The sequence below is a fragment of the Pseudorca crassidens genome, chromosome 10 (assembly GCF_039906515.1).
Source record: "Pseudorca crassidens isolate mPseCra1 chromosome 10, mPseCra1.hap1, whole genome shotgun sequence".
Lineage (NCBI taxonomy): Eukaryota > Metazoa > Chordata > Mammalia > Artiodactyla > Delphinidae > Pseudorca > Pseudorca crassidens.
This window is the reverse complement of record NC_090305.1, coordinates 69,275,911-69,302,202: the sequence shown is the minus strand read 5'-3', so window position 1 is coordinate 69,302,202 and position 26,292 is coordinate 69,275,911. Positions and strand designations below refer to the sequence as shown.

The 26,292-nt window shown below is 43.9% G+C and overlaps 1 protein-coding gene across 3 annotated transcripts; it reads right to left on the bottom strand.

Annotated features, from left to right (window-relative positions):
- Window positions 1–1,670: 1,670 nt before the first annotated feature.
- Window positions 1,671–26,292, bottom strand: RBM5 (RNA binding motif protein 5). Of its 3 annotated transcripts, XM_067754483.1 has the most exons (26): window positions 26,144–26,292; window positions 24,732–24,801; window positions 22,410–22,575; window positions 21,472–21,627; window positions 17,597–17,666; window positions 17,034–17,107; window positions 14,496–14,579; window positions 13,583–13,643; window positions 13,047–13,112; window positions 12,028–12,188; window positions 11,482–11,579; window positions 10,790–10,877; window positions 10,561–10,638; window positions 10,405–10,477; window positions 9,646–9,731; window positions 9,179–9,257; window positions 8,875–8,966; window positions 7,061–7,222; window positions 6,064–6,213; window positions 5,910–5,981; window positions 5,153–5,332; window positions 4,546–4,620; window positions 3,429–3,526; window positions 3,222–3,351; window positions 2,742–2,831; window positions 2,123–2,359 (listed from the first exon to the last, which is right to left on the bottom strand). In XM_067754483.1, the coding sequence occupies exons 2-25, from the start codon at window positions 24,746–24,748 to the stop codon at window positions 2,775–2,777; spliced, it is 2,373 nt and encodes a 790-aa protein (XP_067610584.1). In that variant the 5' UTR covers window positions 24,749–24,801; window positions 26,144–26,292; the 3' UTR covers window positions 2,123–2,359; window positions 2,742–2,774. The 3 variants fall into 3 exon arrangements, with proteins under 3 accessions (XP_067610583.1, XP_067610582.1, XP_067610584.1); XM_067754482.1 differs by having other exon boundaries at window positions 1,671–2,831; XM_067754481.1 differs by lacking the exon at window positions 2,742–2,831 and having other exon boundaries at window positions 1,671–2,359.

Here is a 26,292-nt window from a genome sequence, read left to right as displayed (position 1 = left end):
GAATTTGGGTTTCCCTGATTGGGAACTTTGCACTGCTCTCACAGCACCCCCATCAGCCATGGCTGTAACAGCGGTCCTATGGTCAGGGTAGGCCAGGGCAGGACATGGCACACTCATCCCTGGGCTTGGGGATGGAGTAGAACCTGACAGGCCAGCGGGGGATGCCTGGGCCCTTGGGCTTCAGCCTCAGGTCCTCAGGGGTTAAGAGTCATTTAGCACTACTGGCAGGATCTCCCAAATATGGTCTTCTATGAGAGATCTGAGCCAAAGGTACAGCCTGTCAAACTTTAAGAAATTGGTCCATGGGTTCAGATGCAAGATGAGGGCTGAAGTCACCTGGCTAGGTATGCTGGTGACAGGTATAGCTGTGGAACAGGCTGAAAGTGGGAGAGGGAGCCGCCAGCTTCTCTTGAGGATCTGATCAGAGGATGGACACTAAATTCATGTTTATAGGAAAGCCCATGCCAGTGCAGACAGCAGATGCTGTGGTCCAGAGCTGTCTTCATGGGAGCCTTGAGCAGCAGAGTACGGCAACTATCAGCACCAAGTAGGGCTGGGACTGATTCCTGGTGTGGGGAAGTGAGAGGCTCAAGATGGCTGATGGAGGCCTGGCGCTCCTGCCAGGGCTCAGCTGTAGCTTCCCAGGGAAGAGGCTTACACTCACTTGCCCTTTGATGAGCTGGCTATACGTAATTAAGAGCTTCCCAGATTTCATAACATGTGGCCTCACCTGTGTGGCTGCAGCCTTCCAGGCTGGCTGTCAGATGTGTCTAATTAAGCTGCTTGCAACTGCTGCTCAAATGCTAAGAGAACCAGCGTCTGCAAGGACTCTGGAGTTGGGGATGGTATCTCCCCACGGCTGTCCCTGGAAGATGGGCATATCAGTTGGGCCCTCATTTGTGAGGTTCCCAAGCCTTAGCCCACAGAAGCCCAAGCCTGAGGTTTCTGCATTTGCCTCCACATTTCCCTAGCAAAGCCAGGCTCAACCTCTCTGAGGCACCCCCTAGGAGGCTGGGGTGAGGGCACGTGCCCTGAAAGCTCCTCCTGAGCATTTTTCATCCTGATTTTATAAGGGCCAGGCCTGCCTGAAAACAGAAAAATATGACCATTCACAAAAGCCATGGAGGTCTAACTTTAAGAACAAGTTCCCCTTCCCTGACTAAATGCCAAACAGGGAGCCCAAGCACTCAGTTCAGCTAGATGGGCAGCATAGGTACCCCATCACCACATCTGGTCCCGGGAACAGCCTCAGACTCAGACACACTTCCTGCTCTTGTCAAGCATGGTGTTGCTGGCCAAATGATGACAAGGACTGGATGACACCACCCTGAATGGAAAACCCTGCAACGTCCCTCAGCAGCTGAGATGACAGCGGAGAAGTAGAGTGCTTCGGGGGAGAGAGATGGCCTCTCAGCTCCTCCACCTCAGCAGAGGTTGCCTGTATTGTGGCCAAAAGCAGGGAGGCTCTTCCTCACAGAGCAGTAACATGCCTACCCCCCGCAGGTCTAGGATATAGTCTGTGAAAAGTGAAGAAGCCCAAGTTCTCGCACTCACTTAGACCTATACAAAGTAAGGAAGTGGAAAAGCCGACTCAGTTATGATGGAGTTTTCATGATGAATTTTCACACACTTCCTTCATCACCCCAAGAATAAAGAGACACAGACACACATTTTTCAAGGTATTTCTTTTGTAAAGGAGCCAGATTTGGCAACTAGACTGAAAATCTTCCAAAATTCTGTACAAATGTGTAATATACAAATATACACAAGGCTTTTGCCGAGAAAAGACAGCACAACAAATGACAGAGGCGGCTTTGGTGTTACATACCACCCTAGGGCATCTCAACACCCCCTAGGAATGCAAGGGGCTGATGGACCACAACATAGGCTACACATGTAAAACACACTACAATTACACTATGTACACTGAAGTATAAAAGACCCACTGTCCCCTTGGCCAGCTCACGAGCCCTCTGGCAGGAAGGCAGGCCATTCACCAGATAATCCATATGAGGGGAACTCCTTTAAGTGGGAGAACCTTGCAGAATGAAGTGGTTTGCCCTAAAAACTATTAACAGCACAAGGCATGCCCTTAAACAGAAAGGTGGTCAGAGTGAATTCAAGAGATGGAGCACTCCTTGTGCTCTCTGGAGCTCCTTGTCATATCTGTCTCTCTCTCTGTCTCTCTCTCTGTCTCTCTCTGTCTCTCTCTCTCTCTCATCCTCTCTGAGTCTCACTCCATCTCAGTGAACCGGGCAAACATGGCCTTCCGGACAGCATCTTTGTAGGAATCTGCACCAGACAGTCCGTATGCGCTGCCTTTGGCTCCTAGGCCAGCTCCTTTTAGCCGGACTTGAGCCTGGGGGGGATAAAACTGCTGTCAGCAGCTGGCAGGTAGGGTGTGGACGGCTCCCTCTCTCCCTTATCTAACCCACTCCCTACTGAGCTGGACCACCCTCTGGAAGACAGGAGAGGAAGTTTTAAATGAAGATATGGATTTCTATATTGGAGACCTGGAGTAGGTTTAAGGACTGAAGGGATCAAATAGGTAAGGGAGACAGGCAGATAGAACCACACCCTCCCCTACTCCTATGCCTGTTCAGCAAGCATTGTAAGGGCCCCAAAGCACAAAGCATTGCACTGAAGCCCAGGGAAGCTCTGGTAATTTTGGGCACAGATCACAGCAGGACAGCTTGAAGTCAGCAGAACTCACTTGCACAAATCAACAGTAAGAGTCTGACCTAAGCTATGTTACCGGGTCAGAGAGGGAGCAATCACTGGCGGTGCTTTTGTCTAGAAGGCCAGTGGTTGAGGGCCTCTGCTCCTGAGATCTGAGTAAAAGATTTCTTATCATGGATGGAAATCCTACTAAATTATAATTTGTTTTATACATAAGCAAAATCACTTAGAAATTAAAGCACAGTACCTTTCTAAAAATCCAATCTAAGCTACACGGGTCTGAATTGGTATTAAATTAGGGTTTGTTTATAACAAAGGACATGAAAAGACACAGCCCTTAGGAGAAGGTAGGTTTTACCCAAAGATACCAAAAGACCAGAAAAATCAAGTAGGGTGCCACACCCATTCCTTCCAACTGACATCTTAAAAGGAGCGTGAAATATGGGAGGGCTGCAGAGAAGACAACTCCCACTGGGTCCTAGGTCCTCTGGGTTCTTCAATCGCATCTCATCTCTGGGATAAGCCTGCAAGCCACTGCTTACCTCAATGGGGGCTGTGATGCCTTGACACTTTCTTCCCAAACCTGAGCCTTCCCGCCAACCCATGGCCTGCAGCATCTTGTTGCCAATGTTACTGTGGTCAATGCCATCTTTGGTGGGCTGCTCGTAATTCCTGCCAGTGGCAAACACACAGTTACTTAAAAAGCCAGAGCCCCGGCTCACAAAGTGGAAAATGTGCACAACACATACACAGTGCCAGCATCAAACTGCTTCTTGCGCTTAGGTTCTGGAGGTTCTGGAATGCCGTACTTCTCCCGTCTTTCTGCAGCTCGATCCCGGTATTTCATCTATGTGAGAAAACAAACATGGTTAGAGATATTCAGACTTCAATCTGTAGCAGTCTCATGCACCCACACTTGAAGATTATCACCTCAAGTGCTTTCTTCATCTGGAGCTTGGCCTTTTAGAGTGCTCTCAAATACCACATGCCCTGTCTCCCTCGCTGCACTCAGTCATACCCAAAACGGCAGGTTTGTAGAGATGAACTGTGTGTGGAACCTGGGGTAGAACTATGTTTACAACAACCAGTTTTATTTAACGAGTCACCTCTTGTCAAGCTCTTCAACCAGCCTGCTGGGCGTGGGCACAGCTTGCCAAGGTCCTCGAGGGAGAGGAGGGCAGAGCTGCTGTACCCCTCAGCATTTGGACAGGCCCACCTCCAGGGAGACAGAGCCAAGGAGACTTCCAGAGACCTGTTCTACAGTCCCTGGAGAGACGGCACCATAAACAGTGGAAAAAAACAGGAAAGCAAAAGCCCTAACTACAGATACTATCTTGGGGTGAGAAATTTCAAGTAACTTGCTCACTGGTTCATCTCTAACCCACAGGCCTCTATTTGTATTTAAAACCCTGCCCAGCTGGCTCTCAACCTGCCTCGTCAACTACCAAATGACTGCCCATTAGTGGCCCCGCAAGTTTCTCCTGCCCACTGCTTCCTTCCACATCACCTGCAATCATCTTGTGTCCTGCTGTTCCCTGGGCCTCATTTGAAGCTTCTCTCATTGTTCACAAAGGCTTCCCTGGCCAGGCCAAATGAGCTCACTCTCTCCTTGCTAAAACCCAACATACTTCACCAGCAAGTATTTGGCACTCAGGACTTGTGAGCAGCCTCGAGCACGCTCATTAAGCGTCAGCACAGGGCTCACAAAGCGCACAGAGTTGGGTCCAGTCTACATGAGCCACAATGGCCAGGTGACAGGTATGTGGCAAATCCTACCCTGTCCCTGGGACCTGAAACAAGTGCTACAAATAAAAGCCAAAGGCAGTTACCCCAAGACACTCTAGCGGCACATTGACCCCCATTCACCTCTCTCTCCCTCAGCTCCAAGGCTTCCAGCTCCTGCTCGCTCAGCCTGGATCGTCGGTAGATGTCCATGTTTTGCTATATGAGAGATTTTACAGACAGTAAGAATTCACACCTAATTTGAGATATCACAACATTATCAGTATCTATTATATTCTTTTTGTTTGTTTGTTTTGCGGTACGCGGGCCTCTCACTGTTGTGGCCTCTCCCGTTGTGGAGCACAGGCTCCGGACACCCAGGCTCAGTAGCCATGGCTCACGGGCCCAGCCGCTCTGCGGCATGTGGGATCTTCCCGGACCGGGGCACGAACCCGTGTCCCCAGGTGGACTCTCAACCACTGCGCCACCAGGGAAGCCCCAGTATCTATTATATTCTAAGAGTCAAAGTCTAATTCACTACACTACAGCATGAAAGCCAGATCCCGGTGCATATGGAGCTGCCACGGTCCTTTCCACTCTATAATCTAGAACATACTATAATCAGGAGCAGCCTTCTAAAAGGCAATCATTTAATACAGGTATTTACTGAAACTTCACTACCGTCAGGGCACTCACAGCATCTTGCTGCCTCCCCTCCCTGCCTCAGATCAGCTCAGAGAAGCATGGCCACCTTGTGTAGGTCTGAGAGCTGCTGGTGCCTGACCAGGGCGTCTCTGTTTGGGAACTGGCGCCGGCAGAGCAGGCAGGCCATCTTCTTCCAGTCGGCCAGCTTTTCTTCTTCACTCTCAAGTCTCTCCACCAGCTCCTCTTCATTGTCACTGTCACCACTGTAAGCAGCAACCAGACCCCTCTAGGGACAAAAGGAGGGTGGGTCATTGGAAATGTACAACAGGAAGATAGCAATGGCTAAAAGTAATGCCTAATCCAAACTTTGAGAGTACGCATTACCCGTACTGAGTGGAGCAGCCAGGTCCTCCAGTGCTGGGCTCGAGAGCCTCCTGGCACCAACCCTCTTGGGGCCCCAAGAAGAGTTCCTGGATGGCTGTTCTCAAACTGCTGACCATATTTGAAAACCCCAAATACAACAGATCAGAGTAACAGCCTACCCACATTAGTATCTACCAATAAAATCCGTTTTTTTCTTATCTTAATTTTCTCTTTCCAGTCTGTTAAAACTCTCTATTTGCAAATGCAATAAAACTCAATTAACTGAGCTCAGGAATTCGGGCTTCATTCCCTGCTCCATCTCTCCAGCTCTCACACAGGGAAAGCAAAGCCCTGAACATGGATTCTATGTGCAGAAGCTGCTCCAAATACCCACTGACAGGGACCAATTAAGTAGAAATCACATTAGCCACGATGCAGCTGAGTTTCAAAGTGAGACACAAAGCACAGATATGGTCTTTAAACTGGTGGTACTTCCTTACTTTGAGGGGATTCTCCTCGTCTCCATTTCGCACCAATTCGGGGATGAGCTGCTGCCTTTCTGCTAAGGCTCCCTGGGAAACAGAGAACACGCCATAAGCCTCAAATTTTACCTAAGTTCCCCTCATGAAGTAAGGCCATTCCTGCTACTGTTACCTTCTTCTCAAAGAGAGCAAAGCCAGCATCTGCTGCAGCAGATTCTCTCCTTTCTTCTTCCCTCAAAGAATTGACAGGTTGAAAGCTGTTTTTAAAATTTTCTTTCTGCTTGTTTAAACTCTTAGCCCAGCGTTCCATGTCTTTGGCAATCTAAAGTCAAACAACAATCACAAAAAATACACTTAGGTAGAGGAACTTAGAAAATAGTCTCCTATGCCATGAAAACAAGGCATTATGGTAACAAACTGTAACAAAACCCCTTTTGCCCTTACCTTTATGAGGTACATACAACCAAAGTCATTAAAGGTCTCAAAAGTCAATGTATTTTAAATTCCATAAATAGTTTTTATGGATGGCCTCTATCAGCTTCCCACTGAAGTTACCTGTATAAACGACTTTTCCTCCCTGGACTGAAGTTGGGACTCATGCAGGCTCCTGCACTATGCAGGCTGATTAATGACTCTTTTCTTCTTGCTGCTCCATCACAGGGAACTCTTCAGTGAATTCTTCTAACCGCCGAAAGGCACAGGAAACCCCATACAGCCTTATACAACCTAAATCTCAGGGACTTCCCTGGTGGTCCAGTGGCTAAGACTCTGTGCTCACAATGCAGGGCGCTCGGGTTCTATCCCTGGTCAGGGAACTAGATCCCTCATGCCGCAACTAAAGACCCTGCACGCGGCAATGAAGATCCCGCGTACCGCAACTAAGACACGATGCAGCCAAATAAATAAATATTAAAAAAGTCTTTGAGTTTTTCAGGATTTTTTTCCCCTAAGTACATAGGCAACTGACAGACAACATATGTAACACTAAAAAATTGCAAAATGCTCTACAAACTTGATATAAATAAGATGTGTGGCCCCATTTTAAAGAATCCAAATAAAGCAGATATAAATGCCTCGCCCCCCTGCCCCCCACAAAAAAAAAAAACATAAAAATTAAGCCCAATATCCCAGAGAGAAAGATGGGTCTGCTGGCTGGGTCATGACCTTACCTGCTGTGCTGTTTTGCTCTTGGGTTTCTCCTTCTTTTCCTTCCCCTCTTTTGCAGGAGGTAGGCCTGTCTGCTGGTGGGAGTTAGACTCCGCAGCCAGGACGTAAGTCTCCTTCTCTCCATCCCAGTACAGGTACTGCTGGGTTAAGGAATTGTAGTAGTACTGGGAAAAAAATACCATTAATGCAGATTTCTGCTGTGTTGAACCATTAACTTAAAGGAGTATTTTGTCAAAAACCCACATCAAAGTTGTTTTGTCAAAAAAACTAAACATAAAAACAAAGCATGTTGCAGACTAGTAATATTTTCTACGTAGAGAAGAGGTGCTGTACACCTTGGTGTAGGTGAGGATGATGAACCAGCCAAGAGGTGTGAAACCTCTTGGGCAAAAGTAGAGTGTGGTTTCTTTTCAAGAGTCTAGTTCCTATTAACTTAATCCCTGGGCCTGGAGGGTACCCAAAGAGAAACGCGTCTGACTCCTTTCCATAGACAGACCATTTACACAAACCAAGTGGCCAGAACAGGTGGTTCAGGAGGAGCTTTTTCTCATACGTCCTCCATGACAACCAGTTAACATCTCATTGTTGGGTTCAACCATACAGAACACGGCCTGTGGACATTCAGGCAACCAAACAGGTTTGTAAGAGGCTAGCTCGGGAGCCTGGAAGGAGGTGACATGTGAAGGAACTTGATCTGAAATTTGTGGGGAGAACCACAACAGAGAATAGGTAGCAGTTATCTCTCCTCTTCTCTATTCTTCAATCACTCACTCTACCTGCTCAACAGGGACCCAGGAGAGACTGCCTGTTGTATCTCTTCCAGGGAAGGTGGTGCGGGTCAGGCACAGGAGCCACAACTTCTATGGCCGCCAAGAAGAATGGCCTGGGAAAGGTCAGACTTCACAAGCAAGAGCAGTGGAAGAACCATGCACAGGCTCAGCCTCCCTGGCAGGTCCCACACAGCTTCACACCTGACTCTCAGAAACCACAAGCTCTCAATGCCAAGTTCCTGTTAAAAGCACTTATTTTAACTGTTCTATATATACATACAGCTCCTGGTCATAAATAGCTGTTTATTTTTGGAGTGTTAATGTTGCTTTTCCTCTTTAAAAGTTATACACACTACCAAAAATAAAATATCGCTCCACACATCTGCTAATTTCTATTCTCAAAAATACAAAGGGTTGCTAAGTAAAAGCCAGACACAAAAGGTCACATATCTGATTCCATTTACACAAAATGTCTAGAATAGGCAAATCCATAGAGACAGAAAGCAGACAGCATTTGCTGGGGTGGGACGGGATTAGGAAGTGACTGCTTAATATATAGGGCATAGGGTTTCTTTTCAGGTTGATGAAAAGGTTCTATAATTAGATAGTGATGATGGCTGCACAACACTGTGAATATACCACTGAACTGAACACTCTAAATGGTTAAAATGGTGAATTTTATGTTTTGTGAATTTTATCTCAATTAAAAAAAAGAATATATAGTAAGAAAAAAAATCACAATTAAAATTTTTATCTAGGTCTTTACATGAAGGTTAACAGTCACCTATAAATTTTAACTTGACAAAATAATCCATGGTTTAGGAGTAAGAATAGTGGCTACGGGTGGGGTTACTGACCGAACAGCAACAGGCACCAGAGAATGTCCAGTGTGCTAGGAATGCTCTCGTTCTTATCTCAGTGCTGGTGTATGTATGAACGCATATACATGCAAACATTCAAAGAACTGCAAGAACTGTACGTCAGTTTCATGCATTTTTCCGTATGTACATTATACCTCAAAACATGCATTTTAACCCTTAAATTACCTGCGAGTTGGGGTCATAGTACAGCCCTGTTGTCGGATCATAGTAATATCCTGAAGATTCATCATACTGGTAAGTGGACGTGTCAGGCACTGCTGCAAAAAACAAAATACAGCATACAGTCATTCCAAGTAAGAAACTGGCTTTACTTTAAATTCTAAGCCACTGAGATGCAGCAGGCCTTAATGGTCTTCTCTCACATCCCCAAGTGTCCCTCTGACACCCACAAAGGGAGAGGAACTCTTATTAAACAAAGACAACAACTAGGACCTTCCAACTATCAACAGCCCCATGAGGTTTGGCTTACCATATTTGGTACCAGGAACTACACCAGTGGGGGAAGCGGCTGGGGCCTGTGTACTAGTGCTAGGCTGTGCTTCCTCAGTCTGGAAAGAACAGCAGCTTCAATATAATTTCAACTGTAAAGTCTCTCAAGAGAACTAAATCACTGCAATCATCCAGCAGGAAGGGCCCCCTGACAGACCCACTGTAGCAACGATCTAAGGCAATCCTTGATCAAAACACATGTTGACAACTTTCTTCCTAAAGGTCAAGTCGAAACATGCATAGTATAAATACACCGTTTGGAATCTTGCACTTAAAATACATACACAAAATTATTTTATTATCTAATAATATTTGACAGAGAAGTGAGACTGAAATGTGTGTGTATTATTCAATCCTAGCTCATACAGCAGGCAAAGACAATACTAGTATGGCAACACAAAGCTTCCCCAACAGTCACCAGTTCTGTATCTAAAATGACAGGATTACCGGAGAGCCAGGTGGATTGGAGGTCTGATTATATAGCTGGGGACTCTGAGATACTACAGCCGCTGAGGTGGTGGTCACTGCTGTGCCTGATAATAAACACAGGAGTTAGAAGAGCCAACGCACTGAACTCTAAGCCAAACATCCCGATCTGTAATGCCCAATCTAGCATCTTTGTATACGTCAGTTCTTAACAACCTAATTCCCAATAAGTACTCTTGAACCTATGATATTTTCATTTTTATAATCCTGCTAGAATGTGACACACAAAGTCAAACATTCTGTATGATGGTTAAGAAGAAGGAAGAGAAGAAAGTCTCCATATCTGCTCTGGGGTTGTGAATAGATTTAACTGCCACACCTTTACAATTCTAGAACAACAACTGAAGCATAAGCTTTTAGAGTGACCCTTCTGATTAATGACTGGACACCAGACTGCAGGGCCACACCGTTTCTGCTTACCTGAACCTACATGGTCACCCATGATTCCTAACTACACAGACAGGGAAAATACTGAATTCCAAGAATGAACACTCATCACATGGTCTCTAAGAGCTTCTTATCAGCTCCTGATGTACACGAGCAATCCCAATATTCCCCTAGGACCTTAGGCACATGGTGACAACGCTGAATGTGTCCTATCCCCAAGTTTTGCAGGGAAATGGCCCTCATAGATTTATTTGGGTCTACTGAGAACATCTAGTTCTATCTCCTCAATTGTATTTGCTTAAACAAAAATAAAGGGAATATGAAGTTTATTACCTGATGCAGATGATGCATCAGATTCCAATCCTCCAGCCTGTTGCTGATAAAACTGTTGGTAATCCTGTGAGTACTGTAGAAGAGTCCACCATTAAAGCTGCTATTCTCAGACACACTCTGGAGACCAGAAGTTGGATGCTGGTCATATCTACCTACCTGAGCATACTGGGCGTAGCCATCTTGGCCTGGCTGCAGGTAACTGTAGTCAACATTGCCTCCTTCGCCACTCTGAGACTACAAAATATCAAAAGAAGAGGAAACACAGACATCAAGTTTTTAAAATGTCCTTGGAGAGCTTCTAAGGCAAGCACCGCTGGAGAGGTTACTTCTGTGAATCCGGGCAACGCCACCACACTACATTGAGCAAAAAGATCCTCCATCTTACCTGGGTGGAAGACCACTGAGCGGCAGCAATGGCTGTACTAGCCACGGAGAAAGCACTGACCCGGTTACCATCTGGGAGGACCAAGTCTCTGAAACCACAATGATCCAATCATGTGATTCTATCTCAGTATGCTTCCAATCACTAATGCCACACTACCCAGAAAACAGCCATTCACTCCAGCCTTTGTTGGAAGGTCTCTAATGCCAACAAGGCCACATTTCAGATGAGGAAGGGTTCCCATGGGCAAAGCCCTAAGTGGGCAAGTGTCCCTGTAGTATTTCTATTCTCCTTTGTACCCTTCCATCTAATAAGGTGTCTGCTGGATAAGCAATGACACCAGAAAGGGGAAATTTACGTCGCTAGAATGAAGCTCTATATACATGAAACTGCATGTTGTTCTGGAAGTAAAGAATTATATCCAGATGGGTTTGCACCATCTTGAAGCAGTTTGCATAGCACTTATTCTCAACCCATCTGCCATGTCTCTCTTTGTCCTGCTCTGAAGTTTTCTGGCAACTGGTTATTGAGACAGGAGGGAATAAGCTCTAAGAAGACAACTGTATCCTTCCCAGCCAACCAGGAAGGATAGTGTCTCAATGTAGAGAACATGGGCTTTGAGTGCAGTTAGCAAAGCATCCCTGGACAAGCACGCAGATGCAGCGGTTTGAAGTAAGGACAATGAAGCCACTCACTTTCTGGCACTTTTTGCAAAATCAACCCCAATAGTTTTGCCATCAATTTTCAAAGGAGGATGGAGACTCTGTAGTATCTGAAGCAGCTGAGAAGCGTCCTGAAGGAGAATGTGAAGAAAAACAATTTTGTCACGTAACTGAAAATCTCTCGCTACTACCTAGCCCAGTCAAAGAAATATTAAAAAAAGAACAGCAATTCATTCTTATTTGCGGATATGAAATCATGAGAAAAAAAATAGCCCTCTTTCCTCCAGGACATGAAGGTATCCCGTATTATTAAAAGAGTAAATGCTGAAACAGTCTAAAACAAAGCATGATGAAATGACAAAACTATGGCTCAACCTTCAGTTATCTACAGGTATATATGGTATTTTTACCACTTACTGAAGTCATCAGCCTATAATTTAGCACTGTAATAACTGTCATTTCTTAAGTCTTGAACTTTGGGCTCCAGGAGCCTTACACACAGTATCACAATTGGATGAACCACATTTGCCTCTTAAATCTCAGTTTCTTTTAAAAGGAAAGAGTCAATGAACATCTCACCATTGCAGAAGACAGCTGCACAAACGCGAAGCCTCTGTTCTGCTGGGTCTGTTTGTCTTTTATGAGGCGAATGTTATTGACAGCTAAGGATGCGTAGGGAGACAGCGCTGTCATGATGGAATCCACCACAGTGTGTGGAGCTATGTTTCGAAGTATGATTGCTGCAGGTGAATGAGACAGATGACAGATACATGCATTCCCACAACCAGTGCTTTTCAAGGCAGGTTCAAGTACAAACAAATCCATTTTGGGAGGTTTCTAGCATATTTGACCCTTGAATGCAGAGGGATGAGGGGTGCTGACCCCACCCTCATCCCAGCCACGCAGTCAAAAATCTGTATATAACTTTATAGTCAGCCCTCTGTACTGGTAGTTCCACAACCCCAGATTCAACCAGAGGATACTGTACTACTATAGCATTCATTGAAAAAACCCACATTGTTCGTTAAACCCATGTTGTTCAAGAGTTGACTGCATATCTTTCACACTTTGACATGGAGAAGATTCTAAAAACCAATCTTTTATGAGGTAACCTGAAGCTACTGCTCCTCATTAAAAAACGGCAGGATGAAAAAAACAAAACAAAAAAAACGGCAGGATGGGACTTCCGTGGTGGCGCAGTGGTTAAGAATCCGCCTGCCAATGCAGGGCACACGGGTTCGAGCCCTGGTCCGGGAAGATCCCACATGCTGCGGAGCAACTAAGCCCGTGCACCACAACTACTGAGCCTCCACTCTAGAGCCCACGAGCCACAACTGCTGAGCCTGCATGCCCAAACTACTGAAGCGTGCATGCCTAGAGCCCGTGTTGTGCAGCAGGAGAGGCCACCGCAATGAGAAGCCCGCTCACCGCAACTAGAGAAAGCCCGTGCGCAGCAACGAAGACCCAGCGCCAGCCAAAAATAAATAAATAAAATAAATGCAAAATAAATAAACAAAATAAAAAAGGGTAGGAGAACAAAAACATCAAATGGAGGTTAATTTCCAACATAAAGGCCAAGAGATTACATTTGAACTTACTATCACAGTAGTAATCCACAGACTGAACTGATTCTGTGGTTCCAGGGGGCACTTCCTGTTCAGAGTCTACAAGAAAGGAAAGAAAGAGGAAGAATCAGTAACTGAAGACAAACAAACAACAAACCAATATAAAAAATACATTGAAATACCGAAGTTTTAATTTTAAGTAAATGTAGCAGTTGTTTTTTCTTTTTTAACCATTTGTGGCTATAGTAAAACCTCATTAATTTTGACATGAATTTTAAATGGGGAATGCAAAAATTGGGCCAGTGGAGGACTGACATTACCTCTATACTAAAGAAAAGCAGATGCAGAATGTAAACAAGGCGAGCAGACTTAATTTTGGAACATAAAAGAACTATTTGTACTCTCACAATCATCAGCAGGATCTACCTAACCTAAGGTAAGAAGGTTTAAGGAAAATATATAGGTTACTTGTTTAAATGCCCTACAACCTGTACTTTTCCTTAGGTTCACAGACAATCCAATTAGTCAGGGTTTAATACATATTCCCAAACAGCTGAATCTGTGCTTACCAAACTTGTCTGCTCCACATCGGAAGCATTTTAGTCTTTTCCTGAAATTGTTAAGGCAGCACTGGAAAAAAAAAGTTTTATCTTAGTTATTTCTCACAGTAGGCCGGGCTTACTAGTAACAATGTGGTAAGTTAGAGCAAGAGGGCCACGGGCAAGTCCCAGTGAGGAACAACCAAAAAAAAAAAGCAGAAAGTGATACCATGTATCCAAGATAAAGGGATATTAACCTAAAAATTTAGAATGCTTTTACTACGTGAATTCTCCCAAGAAAAACAAATTTTGATGTATTCTGAAGTAGAATTCCATTTTTACCAAGCTGGGGAAAAGTTTTAGTTCACCCCAAAATCCTATAGCAAGCCACTGGCAAAGTTCTCCCTTATATCAGAAGAGCACCATAAGGACTTCCCTGGTGGTGCAGTGGTTAAGAATCAGCAACTAAGCCCGTGCGCCACAACTACTGAAGCCCATGCGTCTAGAGCCCATGCTCTGCAACAAGAGAAGGCACCACAATGAGAAGCCCGTGCACTGCAATGAAGAACAGCCCCCATGCACAGCAACGAAGACCCAATGCAGCCAAATAATAATAGAAAAAAAAAAAAAGAGAGAGAGAAATTGCCAAAAGTTGAGGGCTCTAGAATTCAAGAAACCATAAAGTGAAATAAACTTAAAATCTTAATTGAAACACTGGGCTTAGAACCAGGATCTTAAACAAAATCTCTCATGTTTGAGGGATTCTGTCCTTTAGTACCTACTCAGGAGGACCCAAGAAAGTCAGAAAGTACAAAAATCACCTTATGATAAAAGCTGGTGATTGTGTACTTACTCATGTCCTTGTTTGGACAATCAAACAAACAAATAGAAAACAACAAAACCCCAAAAGAGTTTTGTCTATTTGGGAAGGACGCATGCTTACCTTGTTACAAAGCCAATCTTCAAACTTAGGTCTGGGATTGCTATAATGCATTGCAATATGCTTTCCTTGAATCACCAGCTTTTTCTGTAAAAAAAGAAGTAATTAGTTATTCCCATTGTGAGGAACATGTGTCCATTTTCCCAGGGCAGAGCACACTTCGGAAAAATCAGTGCTCTGGAATTAAATGGACAACATACGGGGAGGACCAACCACCGCCACCTATACTCTGCCCATCCAATCCTTCAGATAGGCAGTAAGAGAATGGGATGCGGAGTAAAGGTAAACGGAGTCAGGGAGTGCTGAGAAAGCTGCCACACACTAAACGCTGACATGCACCAGGCCGTGTCTCCAGCAGAGACAGAAGTCCTAACATTCATCATTGACAGGCTGCCTGAGAGTGACAGTCTATTTCAAAAAGCAGAAGACACAACTCTCCCAGTTCTGAGGTTGTCTCCTACTTTAGCCCTTAGCATGGTGTCCTTGGGCTTCGCTTCACTTTTTCCCCAGTCCCCCATCCTTATGCAAAGTGAAAGCCTTTACATTTCCCCTTCCCTCAAATTCCTGCTTCAGGATGTGTCCTTTGGGGGACAATGGGAGGGGAACTCATTTTTAAAGGGAATCTGGTTACAATTTTCTCAGGAGGAACTAGTCTGAATGCCATCGACTCTAAAACAGCTAAATGAGATTTCTTCCTGCCAAGTGCAACCACGTGATGTCCTGAGTGACAGATGTGTTTTTCACTGAAATAGATGGTACTCTCCTTCAAGATGAGTAACCAGGAGGCCAATGAAGTTTCTTCAGGGGGTTAGGAAAAGTTTGTAAATGTTCATATACCACCTCATCCTTCAAGTCAACCATGTGACTAAAAAGGACTTAATTTTCAAAGGTCAAAAACTCCGAGCTGAATCACTCTACCAAGAGTATACCCAGCACCTGCCCCCAAAGAGCCTTCATTTAACAGGCACATCTTTTCTTTTTTTTTTGGGGGGGAGGGGAAGGGAGCAGGATGTTCTGACACTGTCAGAACAGATTTAAGTAGGAGGTTAGATATCCAAATTTTTTTAAAGGAGTCTAACCCCTCTAAACATACATACTGTTGAGTAATTTGGTTCTTGCAAATCCTGGAAGAGTTAAGACATGCTGTGAATGTTGTCTCTGCAATATCTAAAGACAAGACTGCATGTCTGGCCAAGAGGGAAAGAGCTGAAGGCCATCCACTCACTGTGTTGTAAAGAAGCAAAAATAAAGAAGCTGGCAGATATGTCAACAGATCATCCCACTAGGAGGGATGTGTGCTGGGGGAGACTCCAAACTATCACTGAGTCCCTAATCCTACTGGCCTTTTATTTCTGGAGTGAATTTGAACTGTAATGAAATATTACACATTAACATAGCTTTGTATACATTAAAATTGTGGAGATTTTTAAGTGTCTTACAAGTTTTAATTTCCTAGGAGTTTTAAACTCCCAAGCAAGTCATTCTGATACATCCACCATATTAAAAATGCTGTCATGTAAAGAAAGCAGATTCACATGAAGCTTGTGTATGTCCTGAGTTTTATTAGGATGGTGTCCATGGTATGAAATGAATGAAGATCTACCATTATAAGATCAGGCTGTCACCTCTGGGTTAAGGAAATGAGAGGTTTAAAAATCTAACAAGTCAATCAAAATGATACCCTCATTAGTGAGTCTTGTTATAAATGATAATAAATCATCAAAGAATATAACTCTTATTTATGAGTGACAAATCATAAAATGCTGCAGAGAAGCAACATAATGAGTTAAGCAGACTTCCCAGAATGCACTTGGTTAAGGCATTCAATACTGTGCTTTGGAGTTCTGGCAAAAAACATTATTTAAGTGCCAAGCACTGAACATTATCTTGACAAACTGTAGAACACTTCAGTTAATGCTTCTTAAAGAATCATCAATGATGTGCTTTGAACAGACTATAAAAGGCATTCTCAGGGAGATTAGAATGTTAATGCCACTCTAACTAGATCAGACAGCAGCAGGACACCAGCTCCCAGGCTAATCTCATCAGACTTATTGTTCAGAAATTCCACTAGGTCCTTATATAGTCCTTGAAGACCCACTGAGCAGTTACGCCTCCAGGAGGCTTGCAGTCTCCAAGCAAAATAAAAAATTACTTACAAAATGCCTGTAGCAGACTTCAATTATATTCTCTTCACTGTCAAATCGAGAGTTGGATAATCTAAGATTACTCTCAATGGACATAATAGGAATATAATCAGGTAAGGAAAAGGGGAATATTAAAGATGTCTTGATAACTACCAGACAAATATTCAGTGGTTAACAAGGCCCTGCCAGGTAGCCATGTTTAAAGGCAGAGCAAATTCTGCAACGTAGTGCTTGGTATTGTATTTATTCTAGTAACAGCAATTTTAATATATACAAAGCTTTTCTTTTTTTAAAGTCACTCCTTTGGAACAAACCACTCCTTCAACCTTTTTTTTTTTAATTGTACAGACTTGTTCCATTTTCATGAATATCTAGACTTGGTGAGTGAAGCAACCTGATTGGCTTCCATCCAGCTGGTAGCATCTTGCAAGTGATAAAACTCCACGAAGGCGAAACCACGGCTTACACCTAGAGACAGCATTCAGATATAGACGGGATACTCGTGTTAGTCAGTTCCTTTATAACAGGTGAATCTCTCTCCCACTGCTTCAACACTGCGTGACAAAGCCAATTGGGAAGCAGCTTTACAAATGTGACTTGACTTGGGGATCTTCTTGATACTTTGCCATGGCAAGGAACCAAGCCGCCTGAACTAAATGCCACTCGATTTGATTCCACGCTTAAAAAGTAACCATGCAACCGACTACAAACAGTCAAACAAGGAGTTTATAAATCACTACTTACCGAAGGGAAAAAAAAGCCCCTAAAAACAAAGTTTTTAAAAAGGTCCTCAGATGCTTTCTAACATCGTTTTCAAACAGTCACATTCCTTAGCCATGGCAAACCTTTCATTCTGAATTCATGTGCTTGAAGACTGGGGATATCAGGATGTTCTTTAGGGACTGAGGTGGGAATGGGGAAGAGAACCAGAACAGCAGGAACTAAGCAAGCTCTCACCTGTTTTCCTCTTCATCAGCCTCACGTCCGCAGGCTGAGGGCCTTCAAAGGATTCCATCATTTCTCGAATCTGCACAGACAGGGATTTACACATTTATAGTTAAAGCTTTAGCCACAAACTATTCCACACTAAAGAGAGGTCAAAGACTAGGGATTACATTAACTGCTTAATTAGCCAAGCTTTTAACTTCTATCATCAAAATGTAATTATTCTAAAAATAGAATAAAAGAAGGAACACTTCTCATAGAAACTGATGTACTGTAACAGCTTTGAAGGCATTCTTTATATGCTGACTGGGAATTTCCTCAAGCACAATTATTTATTTTGTGATATACAGTCTTGCTCATGGTATGCTGTCCCTCAAGCCTCCCTCCTTTAGTCTAATCTTGTTGTTCTTTGTACTAAAGGACCAGAAAGAAAGATGAGATTTAAAAAATGCAGAAGATATGTCACTGTCTTCTGAAGTACGCAACCAAGTATCAATGCCAAAAAATGAGGAACTCCCTTAAGATAAATATTTTTTGCACAATATCTTAAAGAAATAGCTTCCTTACATTTACATTAATGGTGAAAATTAACAAAGCTCATAACGTTCTTTGGTTCCTAGTTTAATCAAAGTAAACATTAATTGGGCCTGAAGAAAGACTTCTGGCTGGTAGGTTTGTTATTGATGTCAGATCAAACCCTTACTGCAAAAGGCAAAATACATTAATAAATACATTAGTCTCTTTATCAATCATACCAGGCAGCAATACTCCCAGGGAGAAAACCAGGGCCAAATTTGTGAAACAGAGATTCTTCATGGCCTCCACTTTCCATAATTACGTGTAAAGGCTGCAGGATTATATACAGTCAATCCTCATTATTTGGGGATTCTGCGCTTGTGGATTTGCCTACGCATTAAAATTCGTTAACTCCAAATCAATACTTGTAAGTGCTTTCATGGCCATTTGCAGACACGTGCAGAGTAGTAAAAAATTTGAGTCACCTGATGTATGTGTTCCCGGCAGAGGTGATGCTCTGCCTTGTTTCAGCTTTCATACTGTAAACAAGTGTCCTACTCATAGTCTGTTTAGTGCCAAGTTTTTCACATTTTTGTACTTTTTGTTGGTGATTTCACTGTTTAAAATGGCTCTCCAAGTGCATGCTGAAGTGCTGTCTAGTGTTCCTAATGCAAGAAGGAAGGCTGTGATGTCCCTTACAGGGAAAATATATTAGAAAAGCTTCATTCAGACATAAGTTACAGTGCTATTGGCTGTGAGTTCAATGCTAATGAATCAACAGTATATATTAAATAAGGCACCTCTAAACAGAAATACACACGAAACAAGGTCATATATTGATCAGTTAATGTAAATGTTGTGACCAGAGGCTCACAGGAACCTAACTTTGTATTTCCCCTAAGAGCATGGTTCCATACCCCCAGTGCCTTTATAGACTGCAACTACCATAAATATAAGGAAAATCGACTATTTTTTCACAAAGAGTATGTATGAGAAGCACTACACTGAGCCAGAGCCAACCACCTGACTCAAGTTCATGCTTGGTAACACAGTAAGTAAAAAATCAGTCACCAGAGTAACTAAAAACAGTTTCTAAAAAATAGTGATACAGTACATACATAGTAACATAATTAACTAAAGACTGTTACCCTAAGAGTTCACATGTCAGTGGGGGACTAAAATAAAATGACAATACTGAAAGTGATAAACTGAAATTCAGGAGAAGATTAAATACTATAATTTTAAAAGGTTTTAAAGATCTCAATAAGCAAATTTTCTACAAATACTGCACAAAATTTGGCAACCTCAGAAAGTCTACTTTGAAAACCTGCCTTCTTAAGGTAAGCACTTCTAGTTCTCTGAGAAGCCTGAAATAAATAAGCATTTCAATCTTGTTTCATTACCAGAAGGGAGTGCCCCCAGAGTCAGCTAAGGCATTGCTCTCCCCATGCCACCCACTTCTTCTGCACGCTCCCAGGGCCACAGGCCTAAAAGACTCAAGGGAACAGTATGATCAACAAGTAAACTTTCCTCAACTGACTCCTGCAAGATTTCTTGTATCCCCTACTCCACATGCTCATGGCTGCTGCTACCTGAGCTCAGCTCTGCCTTCTTTCCACCCCCTACCATTCTAACCTACATAGCTTTTGCTCCCAGGTAAAAACCTCAGTAGCTTTCTTTTATACTTAGCTGGGCTTTCAAAGACTCCATCACTGGCCCCCAAAGCACCTTCCCATCCACCTCTCTCCTGCCAAAGGCTTTTGATTTCAGTCAAACCAAGCTGATTTGGGCCAGTCCACATCTTATCCTCAGTTCTCCACCAGACCAAAACATTTCTATCCCCCAAGAATCAACTCAACTAAAACCTCCCTGGAGCTCTTCCTTGCTCTCGACCAGTTAACTCAGCTCCCTTAAAGAATCCTCCAGAGTTACTCCACAGAACCACTTTCAACAGGACCTCTTCCAACACCTACCCCTTTCTACTCTGCATTGTCTTCATTATCTGCTGACCTTAGCTATTCATCCTTAAGCTTTTATGAGGCAGGATCCATGGTTCTGCATCACTATAGCATAGCAGTACACAGTGTAGCAAGGGTGCTGTGGATCACAAATACCCACTATTAATTCTAATATCCCATCTCACATTTGTCACTTCCAATGTTTAGAAGACCAAGGCTGTGTGAACTCAGTACTTATCTTTAGCTCTAAAATTCACTAAACATTAGTCAGAATATTACTCTGAATACTCCAAGACAATAGATACTGGCATAATGCATGTTTTATAAATGTATTTCAAAACATCATTCATTTCACAAACAACATTGGCTGAGCAGCCTCCTGCATTCAAGGGTTGGGGATACACTTAAGAAATTCTACCTGGTAGGTCAAGAAAGGCTTCAGGGACTTCCCTGGCGGTTCAGTGGTTAAGACTCCGTGTTTCCACTGTAGGGAGCATGGATTCGATCCCTGGTTGGGGAACTAAAGTCCTGCATGCCGCACAGAGCTGCCCTCCCAAATGAAAGATGGAAGGAAGGGAGGGAGGGAGAGAGAGAGACAGAGGGGGAGAGGGAGGGGAGAGAGAAAGAGGAAGGAAGGGAGGGAGGGAGGGAGGAAGGAAGAAAAGGAAGGGAGGAAGGGAGGGAGGAAGGGAGGGAGGGAGGGAGGAAGGGAGGAAGGGAGGGAGGGAGGGAGGGAGGGAGGGAGGAAGGGAGGGAGGAAGGGAGGAAGGAAGGAAGGAAGAAAAGGAAGAAGGGAAGGAAGAAGGGAAGGAAGAAGGGAACGAAGAAGGGAAGGGAAGAGGGCTTCAAGAAGAAAAAAAAGGCACACTGGTAGAACAGTGGACATGTTCAAAGTGGCCTGCAGCAGAAGCAAGTGGTGGATGTGGCTGGAAGGAATGCATGAGGATCAGAGATACCACTGGAAATCAGGCAGTGCCCAGTACACCAAGGCCGTAGTTGACCAGTCTGAGAAGTGGGGAGCCAGGCTTTTCTACAGGCTTTTAAGAAGTTTCAAATGGATAATATAATTTCCATTAAATCAAAGGATGGCCAAATCATAAAATGTTCTTACAGATACATCCTCACCGAGTAAGTAACCAATTCAATAAAAACGTACTGGCTACCTTCTAATAGCTATTATTGAAGGAATAAGAACTGCTCCCTGTAGTTCTTCTGAAAACTCTACATTGAGCTTCAAAGCCTAAATACAAATGATTCTATCTGTGAACCAAGTTGAGAGAACTCCACCCTAATTACAGAAATGTATTTCACTAGATATTAGCTTGAGATATAGTAACACAAGAAAATAATGGTAGAAGCTCAAAGTTCATTGTGCCTATTGGATTGCTCATTAGAACTGTTGGTTCCCCTTACATCGCTCTCTGTGATGGTGATGGGAAGGCCGCGAAGCATGATGGTCTTGCTCTCCCTCTCATCACTGATGTCATGCCTATAGTCATGCTCGCCATAGTCACCATCTGAATGGTAGCCATCTTCGGATCGGTCACTGTTCCTTCTTTCACGTTCTCTCTGATTTACAATAAAGAAAATTGTAATTCAAATCACACTGGACTTATTTATACCCTTTGATCCAGTCTCTCCACTTGTAATTTATCTTTAGGAATAGAGATAATACCAAGAACTCCATGATGATGTTCACTGCAGTGTCTTCTAAAACAGCATAAAACAAAAAAAACAAGAACAGAAACCCCCAAACCTGGCAACAATCATTTAGTTCAGGAAGAATGGTTTAACAACTCACCAAACAGTATAACAACACACAATGAAACACTATTACCTGTTAAAATAAGATGATTACATGCATAAGAAAAAAAAAAACAGTGCAAAATTATGCTGGTTGCACAATTACTGCTAAACAAAGCTAATGCATATGGAAAGAAATGTGAAAAAAGCTATGCTACAATGTTAAACTACAACTTTTAGAAACACCATCTGAGGCAAAGGGATGGTATATAATTATGCCCCAATTGTCTCATCTTTAAAATGAGAATAACACCTACCTTATAGGGTTATAGTGAGACCTGAATGAGTTCATGTAAGTCAAGTGCTCAAAAGAGTGCCTGGAGCATAGTGAGCCCTAAGTAAACCCTGGCCAGTATTTCTATGACTACAGGGCACAGTCTGTCTTTGAGGGTTATAGTCGACTCAGATTTCAGAATAATAAAGAGGTTGAATGTAATACTCCTCTTGAGAGATTTCCACACTTGGTATACTTATTTCAAGAATCTTGGAGGTTCTGTGCATATAATTCATAATTCTAACAACTCTATAAACAGTTGTTGGTCACTCACCTCTGGACTGTCATAGTCTCGGTAGTCATCATATCTATCACCCCTCCGATCATCACTAGATCTTTTGTAATCCGAGTCCCTCCTCCTGCTTCTGGATTCACGCTCATCACGATCATCCCTGTCTATGATGGACCCGTATCTTCCACTGCGTTCTGTTCTACTCACTCTGCCACAGAAAATAATTTTCATTTACTCTTCAGTAAATCATATTTTGTCCCTTCAGAAAACATGGTTGAAAAAACACACAACCCACATCTCAGTTTACAAGACATCCAACTAGTTCAGTGTATTTCTTAAAATTTATCACCAAATTCCAATTTACAAAGACAATGACTGGGAAAACAGCTATATCCCTAAGTACAAAGGTAGTTTTCAGGAATTCATACTAAATGTAAAAATATAGCTATCAAATGTATGGGTTTAATATTTTTGAGAGAGTCAAGCTGCCCAAGTTCATCCTGCATTTTCCCAAGCCTGTGGTCTACACATCACTCCTTTCATCCCTGATTTCAGATCTTAGTGATCAATCTAGACGGGAAGAATGTAATTATAGTTGTTCCCGCCAGGGACTGGTTCCAGGACCTGCTGTAGATACCAAAACCCATGGATGCTCAAGTCCCACAGTTAGCCCTCTGGTATACACAGTTCTGCATCTGCAGATTCAACCAACCACGGATCATGTAGTACTGTATTTATTGAAGAAAATCTGCCTATAAGTGGACCTGCAAAATTCAAATCCATGTTGTTCCGGGGTCAACTGTATTAGCATTTCACTCAATTACAAAGGAGGACATGTCCTGACTCATCCACTCTGAAGGGTATCTCACTACTAAGAAATGGACCAACAAACTGGATAACCTGTCTTTTTTCCCCATTAGGCAGTTAACCAAGTTCATTTGTTAGATATAACTAGCACCATCAGAGAACATTATTTCCTATAACATCTGATTGATTGATTGATTGATTGGCTGCGTTGGGTCTTCATTGCTGTGCGCGGAGGCCACTTCTTGCTGCGGTGCGAGGGCCTTTCACTGCAGTGGCTTATCTTGCTGCAGAGCATGGGCTCCAGGTGCATGGGCTTCAGTAGTTGTGGCTCACGGGCTCTAGAGCACAGGCTCAGCAGCTGTACATGGGGCTAGTTGCTCTGCAGCATGTGGGATCTTCCCGGACCAGGGCTTGAACCCGTGTCCCCTGCATTGGCAGGCAGACTCCTAACCGCTGCACCACCAGGGAAGCCCCTGATTTATTTTTGATTACTGAGCAGCACTGGGCTTCACAGGAAAACCTAATAACAAAAGGCTTAAACCCATTTGACCACAGATATAGATAGTTCTTTCATAAATTGTTTACCAGGTTCATAAAACTACTATGTAAGGACAAGACAAAGAGAAGGCTTATAAGGGCCTCATTTAGAGTATACAAATTTCATAAAAAGAAACAAATGAAACAAGTAGCCTAGGACTATTTTGAAATGTTAAGTACGTAGATGAGAGACCCCAAAACGGTAAATGTTAATTTGTTTGGAACCAGAGTACTGACAAAGCATTAAAACAATGATATCATGTGACATGAACACTTCATGAGTCCCAGTGCGCCATCAATTTGATCTATCACTGGGACTGGACTCAATATTAAGGACGCAGCTGGATGTATAAACAAAGGTTGTGTGTTTAAATCAAATGGTTTGAGTCGGAGAATCCACAGATGACACAGGAGTCAAATGCTCTCATCTTAATTCTTTACTAATTCTTTAGCAGTTTTTCTTTCTTCTTCTTTTTTTCTTAAAAATGTAACCCATGGTCCAAAGCTTCTCAGCTCTATAAATCTGGATCATCTTGTCATGGAGGGGACAATAACGAGAACTGGCATTCACTGATTGCTTTCTACAGCCCAGGTACTGTGCAAAGTGACAGACAGTATGATCTCCTAGCTTCTTCCAGAGGCTGTTTGTTATCCACACCAGGAACCCTCATGACTTACTATTCCACCCAGCCCTCCTTTGCCTAATTCTTTCTTACCCTTCAGGCTTCACCTTAGAGAATACTTTCTCCAGGAAGCTTTCCTGGCCGTTTCCAAGAAAACACATGTTCCTAAGTGTTCTAACAGCACCCTCAACTTCACCCTCAACATAGCACAGTTCACACAGTATTTTAATTATCTCATTAAACTGTGTGCTTGTGAGAGCAAGTATCATGAAAGTGCTCACAGCAACGCCGGATACAAAACAGACACTCAAATATTTGTTTGATAAACAATTTTTAACAAATAGCTCAGTCCCCATTGAAACGCTGAGATCAAAGGCATGTAACAGTAATAACTTACCGTTTGTCTGAACCCATTGTCCTGCTGAAGATCTAGCACACTGCTCCAAACGGTTCAAATTTTGTTTTTCCTAGGAGACAAAAGAGATAGGTTGCTGCAAGTCTGAGAGATCATGTAAGTCAACTGTTCCACAGCTGGAACACTACTGAGATTGGAATTTCATTAAACCATTAACAGTGATTATCTAAGGTTGGGGGGGTGGGGAGGGAAGTGGGGACCAACTGGCAACATTAACATCAAGCTAACATTTTGTTAACAGTGGGCATAGCAGGAAGGCGAAGCACAGTGAAAAATATTAGATTCCACATTCAATAACAAACCCATAAAAGGATACGAGCAGAAGGTTCCTTCCCTGCTCCTGCTGTAGGATTACAAAGCAAAAAGGGCACAGCTGCAATCAGCTCCCTGTGTTCTGAATCAAAGCAACTCCATTGCGATCGTTGACCGTTAAAACATTAATCAAAGTGTATTAATACAAGGAGCGAAACGAAATTCAAAAATTACTTAGGAAAAACTTAAAACCTTTCAGAAGCCCGATGCTGAGTTGATTGAAAATCTACTCCATTTAAAATGCAACGGCTGATCCAAAGCTATCTCAAACAAGGGTAAACCTCCACACGACTTAATTCCTAGGTAACAATGATCATCACAGGTTCTTGAGGTGGCCAGCCTGGCTCAGCTGCGCACCGGCGGTGATAAAACATCACAGAGCTAGACTGCGTTCGATGCGTGCGCGGTCCGAGAAACTACTTAACAGCAGTCCCTGGCGCCTGTTCTAGGCAGGCGCTGAACGAACATTTGCTGAATTAATAAATGGAAGAGAACCATCCAGGAGAAACCAGGCCCTAGGCAGAATCTCTGATGCCTCCCCTCTTCGCCTGGGCAGTGCCCGGACCCACCTCCGCGGGGTGTCGCGGCCGAGATGGCGGCGCCACGGCCTGCGCGACCAACTCAGGAGTCCGGCTTTCTCTTCCTGCCTGCACACCCGCCTCCCGACCCCCAAGAGGTTCCCAGCCCGCAGATCAGCCTTCACCGAACAGCTTTCCGGAGAGGGCTGATTCAGGTCAAGCTGCGGGGCGATGGCGGCTGGAGACTGTCAGGGCGCCCCTGAGAAGTACCCGAGGGACAAACGACGGCTTCATGCTCAGCTGGGCTGGGTAGTCGGAAACACGTCCCGACAGGGGCACACTCAGAGCCCGAAAGAAGCGGGCCTCGGGCTGGGCGGGAGAACGCTCTCTGAAAGCTGACAGCGCTAGCGGCGAGGAGGGGCGCGGCTCTCCAATGCCTCCGGTAGCCCTTCGAGAGATCCGGCTGGAGCTGATCGACCGCCGCCCGCGGCTGACAGGGAGGCTCTACAGGGCCTGCTGCAACAGAAAGAACCGCGGGTCATTACGGGCGGCCGCCGCACTCACCCCCAGGAAGGACGGAAGCAGCAGCAGTAGCGGTTTTGCGCCAAAGGATTCCAACAGGGTACGGCCGCCTCACAAAATGGCGCCTCCGTCGACGGCCGTCTCCTACCCACAGTACCTCGCGCCTATCCCCTCCCCCCGCCACACGCTTC

Bases quoted from the DNA above. Each gene is read 5' to 3' on its own strand.
- RBM5 (XM_067754481.1), bottom strand. The intron at 21,628-22,409 runs GTGAGTGACCAA...ATTGTAAATCAG, and splicing joins GAGACTATGACAGTCCAGAG to AGAGAACGTGAAAGAAGGAA. The intron at 5,333-5,909 runs GTAAGGAAGTAC...TTTTGTCCCTAG, and splicing joins ACGAGGAGAATCCCCTCAAA to AGGGGTCTGGTTGCTGCTTA.